This window comes from Prionailurus viverrinus, chromosome C1 (assembly GCF_022837055.1).
Source record: "Prionailurus viverrinus isolate Anna chromosome C1, UM_Priviv_1.0, whole genome shotgun sequence".
NCBI classification, from domain to species: Eukaryota; Metazoa; Chordata; class Mammalia; order Carnivora; family Felidae; genus Prionailurus; species Prionailurus viverrinus.
This window is the reverse complement of record NC_062568.1, coordinates 166,655,146-166,659,614: the sequence shown is the minus strand read 5'-3', so window position 1 is coordinate 166,659,614 and position 4,469 is coordinate 166,655,146. Positions and strand designations below refer to the sequence as shown.

Below are 4,469 nucleotides of genomic sequence, written 5' to 3'. Positions count from 1 at the left end.
CCCCAGCAACTGAAAAGAAAAGCTTCAGTGTAGAGCTTGGGAAGAAAAAAGTAGTAAAGGGAAAGGAATTCAAGATCTGTTATTGGTATTTGAATACGTTTATTGTGACAAGAATGCTGTTATAAATATTCATAAGCAAAGACCATCTTTTTTATCTAGGGATTGTTAAAGATTCCAAATTGGAAGGATACATCTTTTGTAAAAATCTGCCACTGTTCCTCATTTGAGAATTCGCAGCTACTCTGAAATTTCTGCTAACATCATAAATGGTCACAGCACATGCCACTTGGTATGAACCAGACTTTTAAGTTCTTTGACTTCCCAGTGGGCTGTCTGTTCCCCTCCACCACAACCTCCCTTTCCTCAGCCTTCTGAAGGGCCACACTATCCTTTGTAAGCAACTCTATATAGATTGTTGGGGGAGGGAAGAGTATAAGTTGATAAGAGCTTCAGCTACAGTTATTCTCAAGTCCAGCAGAGAACAGTTTTCACTGCCTGATAGTACGAAGCACTGAGAGTGAATTTAGTTGACACTCTTTGAACTCTTTCGACTCCGTCTAGATAGGTAATCCGTAGGTAATGCAGAAAAGAGGTTGTGGGAGGGGTACTTTTTCAATATTTTATTGTATTTTCTTAAATATCCTTTCTGGAATTTTCAGGAACAAAACATAAAAAAATTATATACTTTATTACAAATGGTAAACTCAGAGTGCTCCAAATCTCTTATTTACAAACAACACTGGGCAGGACACCCAAACAAACAAACATGAAATAACTTACAAAGGCATGAAGCTGTTTATTGACAGTAATCAGCTTTCATCAAATTAAAAAATATATATATGTACATACACAGTTAAGGAAGGCAGGCCAGAAAGAGTTCATCTGCAGGCTCAGCCTCGCGCTCACAAACTCCCTCCCGCCTCCCCTCCCCCAACCCCTCCCCCCCTACTTTGTGTTCTTAAGGAGTACTACAGAAGCAATCTACAGTCTCTATTGCAGTTTGTAACCCCTCCCCCTCCCCCCTTTAATACTGAATGAGATCGAATGTTAGGTCCATGCAGTTCTTGGTCAATGTTAAAGAAAAGTCTAATGTTCTGTTCGCGCGGGGACAGCCCATCCGCAAAGCGGGGCAGCCCGCAGGCAGCCGCTCCCTGGCCCCACGCCAAGGGAGGGCGCGCCAAGTCCTTCCCACTCGTGCACACTGGGGGCGCCGTCAGGACGCCGCCCAGTCCAACTTGGATACCCTTGGCTTTAGTCCTTGGACACTTTTCTCTCTCTCTTTCTCTCTCAACTTGTCAAGTTCTCAAGTCTGTCTCTCTGGGTGAATTTTTTTTTTTCTCTGTTGCCCCTCAGCCCCCAACAGCCTCTCCTCAAAACGTTTGCAACTGCTGCGTTAGCATGAGTTGGCACCCACTGTTAACGTGGTTCATGACTTTCTGTTTAAGCTGTGCCACCTGTTCCCTGAGCATATTGGCCGTGGACGCCAGCTCCGAGTTCTGCGCTTTCAAGGTTTTCACTTTTTCCTCCAGCCGGGCGATCCTCTCCAGCTTCCTTTTCCGGCACTTGGAGGCAGCGATGCGGTTCCTCATGCGCTTCCTCTCCGCCTTGATCCTCTCCTGCGACTCCATGTCGATGGGGGACAGGGGCGGCGTTTCCCCGGGCATCTCGGGCACCGTCTGCGGCTCCTCCTTCAGGGCCTGCAGCCGCGGGTGCTGCACGGGGATCTGCTGGGGCAGGTGGTGCGGCGGCTGCGGGGGCTGCTGTTGCTGCTGGGGCTGCGCGGGAAAGGCCAGGCCGGCCGCGCCGTAGGAGGGCGCCCCACCGCCGCTGCTCAGAGCGCCCGGGTTGAAGTTGCTGAGGTTGGCGTAGACCGGCGGCTCGCTGTGCAGGCTGGCGCTGAAGCCACCGCTGCCGCTGCCGCCCGCCGCCGAAGCCACCGCCGGAGCCACCATGCCCGCCCCGCTGACCGGCTGCGCCGCCGACGTGACGCTGGGCAGCGTGTTCTGGCTGTGCAGTTCGGCCAGGGCGCGCACGAAACCCTCGGCGAAGCCCTCCTGCTCGTCTGTCACGTTCTTGGGGCACAGGAACTGCGTGGGGGTCGGCGTGGTGGTGATGTGCCCGTTGCTGGACTGGATTATCAGGCGCTCCAGCTCGGGCGAGGCCAGCTTGAGCAGCCCCACGTCGGGCGAGGTGAGGAGGTCCGAGTTCTTGGCCCGGAGGTGCGGCTTCAGGCTGCCCACCGGGTCGGCCAGGTTCAGGGTCATGCTCTGTTTCAGGATCTTGGGGTTACTGTAGCCGTAGGCACCGCTCTCAGACTGGAGGAACGAGGCGTTGAGGGCATCGTCGTAGAAGGTCGTTTCCATCTTTGCAGTCATAGAACAGTCCGTCACTTCACGTGGGGTTAGTTTGGGCTGCGCGCAGAAGTTTCGGGGCCGCAACAGCGCGCTGGCGAGCGGAGGACACCCCTCCCGGGGCCCTGGGCAGGGAAAGTTTCTCGAGGGGCGCGCGCACCCGCCGGCTGTCCTCCCCCCTGCGCCCTGCTCACCGGCTCGCTCCCAGGCGCTCAGGGTTCAGATGCCGCCAGCACTCTTAACTTGTCAGCTCGCGCGCGCTGCTCGGCTTTGAAAAGTCGCGGTCGCTCACGGAGCGCTCTTGGCGCAGCCGTCCCTGGGAGCCCGCAGACGAACACGCTTCCCGGCGACAGCGGCCCTGCCGGCGGCGGCAGTCAGCGTCGATCCCGCGGTGGCCGGCCGGCAGCGGGTGTCCGCCGCCCGGACTCCGACGACTGTCCCCTCCTCCGCTGCGAGGGGGAGGGGGCGCCGGGCAGCCGCGGCTCGCGCTCGCCCAAGTTCAGCAACCGGTGCGAGTGAAACTGAGCGCACGTCCCTCCTTGGTCTCCTCTCTCCGCCGCCTTCCTGTCTTCGCCGCCGCGGCAGCTTCGGGCGCAGGAAAGCTTTGCAAAAGTTCGCTCCGGGACTCGGGCCACTTGTCCCCTGTCCCCCTGGTCAGGAAAGTTCTTTGCCGCTGCAGCGGCTCTCTGGACTTCCCCGGACAGACTGTCGCCGCTCTCTGCGCTGTCACCAGCTCCGGGGAAGCGGGGCTCTCCTCCTGGGGGCGGCTGGAGAAGGGGCTCTCCGGACGCTCCCCAAAACACCAGCCCGGGAGCCACAGGCGCTAGCTCTGGGCAGTTGGTGAGAAAATGGAAAAGAAAATAAGATTTGCAGCTCGGACTCTGCTGCCGTCTTGCCTGCCTGCCTGTGTCTGTCCGTCTCCCTGAGTCCGCGCACCTCCACTCCCGCCTCGCTGCTTCAGCCACACTCAGTGCAACTCTGAGCCCTTATCCAGCCCGAGCTCAACACTTATCTGCTACCAGTCAACCCCTAAAAATAGCCCATGATGTCACCCCAAGGCCTTCCCATTGGCTCGCGTCGCTCTCAAGGGGGCGGGCCCGCCCGTCGCCATGGAGACCCCACCCTAGAAGATTCTTCTCTGGACCCGCGGAGGCTCACGGGATGAGGTAATGCTCCGCTGCCCTCCTACAGTTGGGCCCTTCTTTCTCCTCCTCTCCCCCTCCCCCTCCAGCGCGACTCGCGCCCGGCTCTTCCCTCTCCCCTCCCCGGCGCGTCTTTCCCGGCCCGCCCGGTGCATTGTGGGCTGACGTCTTGGGGTTTGACTGTCTAGTGACGGTGGCTGCCGCGAGCCGGGCGGACGCGGGCTCTCGCCGCCTCTGACCGAAGCGGGCTCAAGTTCAGGGCTCGGGCGGGAAGGCAGGAGATGCAGGCACCCGGAAGGCTCTGGAACCCGGCCAGGTGTCTGCGGCCAAGGGCGCGGGGTGGAGGGAGGTGTTTCCCCACTTGGGGGGCTCGTTGTCCCCCACGGGCACTTGGGCACTTCGCCTCGGTGCAGGGCTGGAGGCCGAGCGCCAGGCTCTGTGCCCCCCCGCACTTCCGGGGGGCGGGAGCACCGCCCTTAAGGTGGCTCTGTTAAGTCCCCTGTGGGGGCGAGTGAAAGTGGGCTTAAGTTGAGGGGCGGTCTCGAGACAGTGGGCCCCCCACGTTGAGGACGCTCCGAAGTTTGTCTCCCGGTCAAGTTCACAAGCGACGGACAGCGCTGCTGTCTGGCTGCGCCTAGAAACCAAGTGATTTGTATTTCTCCAAACTGGGCGCTCAGCTAAGTCGGCGTTGCACCCCCTAATGCCCTCTCCAAACCATGGGAAAAGGGGTGCGATGGTTCACAGTTTTGCTTCGATGGCGAAGTTTTTTTTATAGGGGGTGGAACTGGGGGGCAATTCAACTTCCAGTTGTAAACGAGCGTATAGGGAATCTGAAACTTGGGGAACCCCGGTGATCGTCTACTACCCGCCCCCGCACAACATGCCAGCACACTTTAGACACACTTTACACACACACACACACACCCTCCGGTCCTGATTTGCTTACAGGAAAACGAGAACGTGAGACACTCAGCAA

At 58.4% G+C, this 4,469-nt stretch overlaps 1 protein-coding gene across 1 annotated transcript; it reads right to left on the bottom strand.

The window, feature by feature from the left end:
* Positions 1 to 605: 605 nt before the first annotated feature.
* Positions 606 to 3,352, bottom strand: JUN (Jun proto-oncogene, AP-1 transcription factor subunit). Its single transcript, XM_047872112.1, has one exon. The coding sequence runs from the start codon at positions 2,373 to 2,375 to the stop codon at positions 1,371 to 1,373; it is 1,005 nt and encodes a 334-aa protein (XP_047728068.1). The 5' UTR covers positions 2,376 to 3,352; the 3' UTR covers positions 606 to 1,370.
* Positions 3,353 to 4,469: the final 1,117 nt, after the last annotated feature.

What these genes read in the sequence shown, in the direction of transcription:
- JUN (XM_047872112.1), bottom strand. Translation starts at nt 2,375, where the DNA reads ATGACTGCAAAGATGGAAACGACCTTCTACGACGATGCCCTCAACGCC.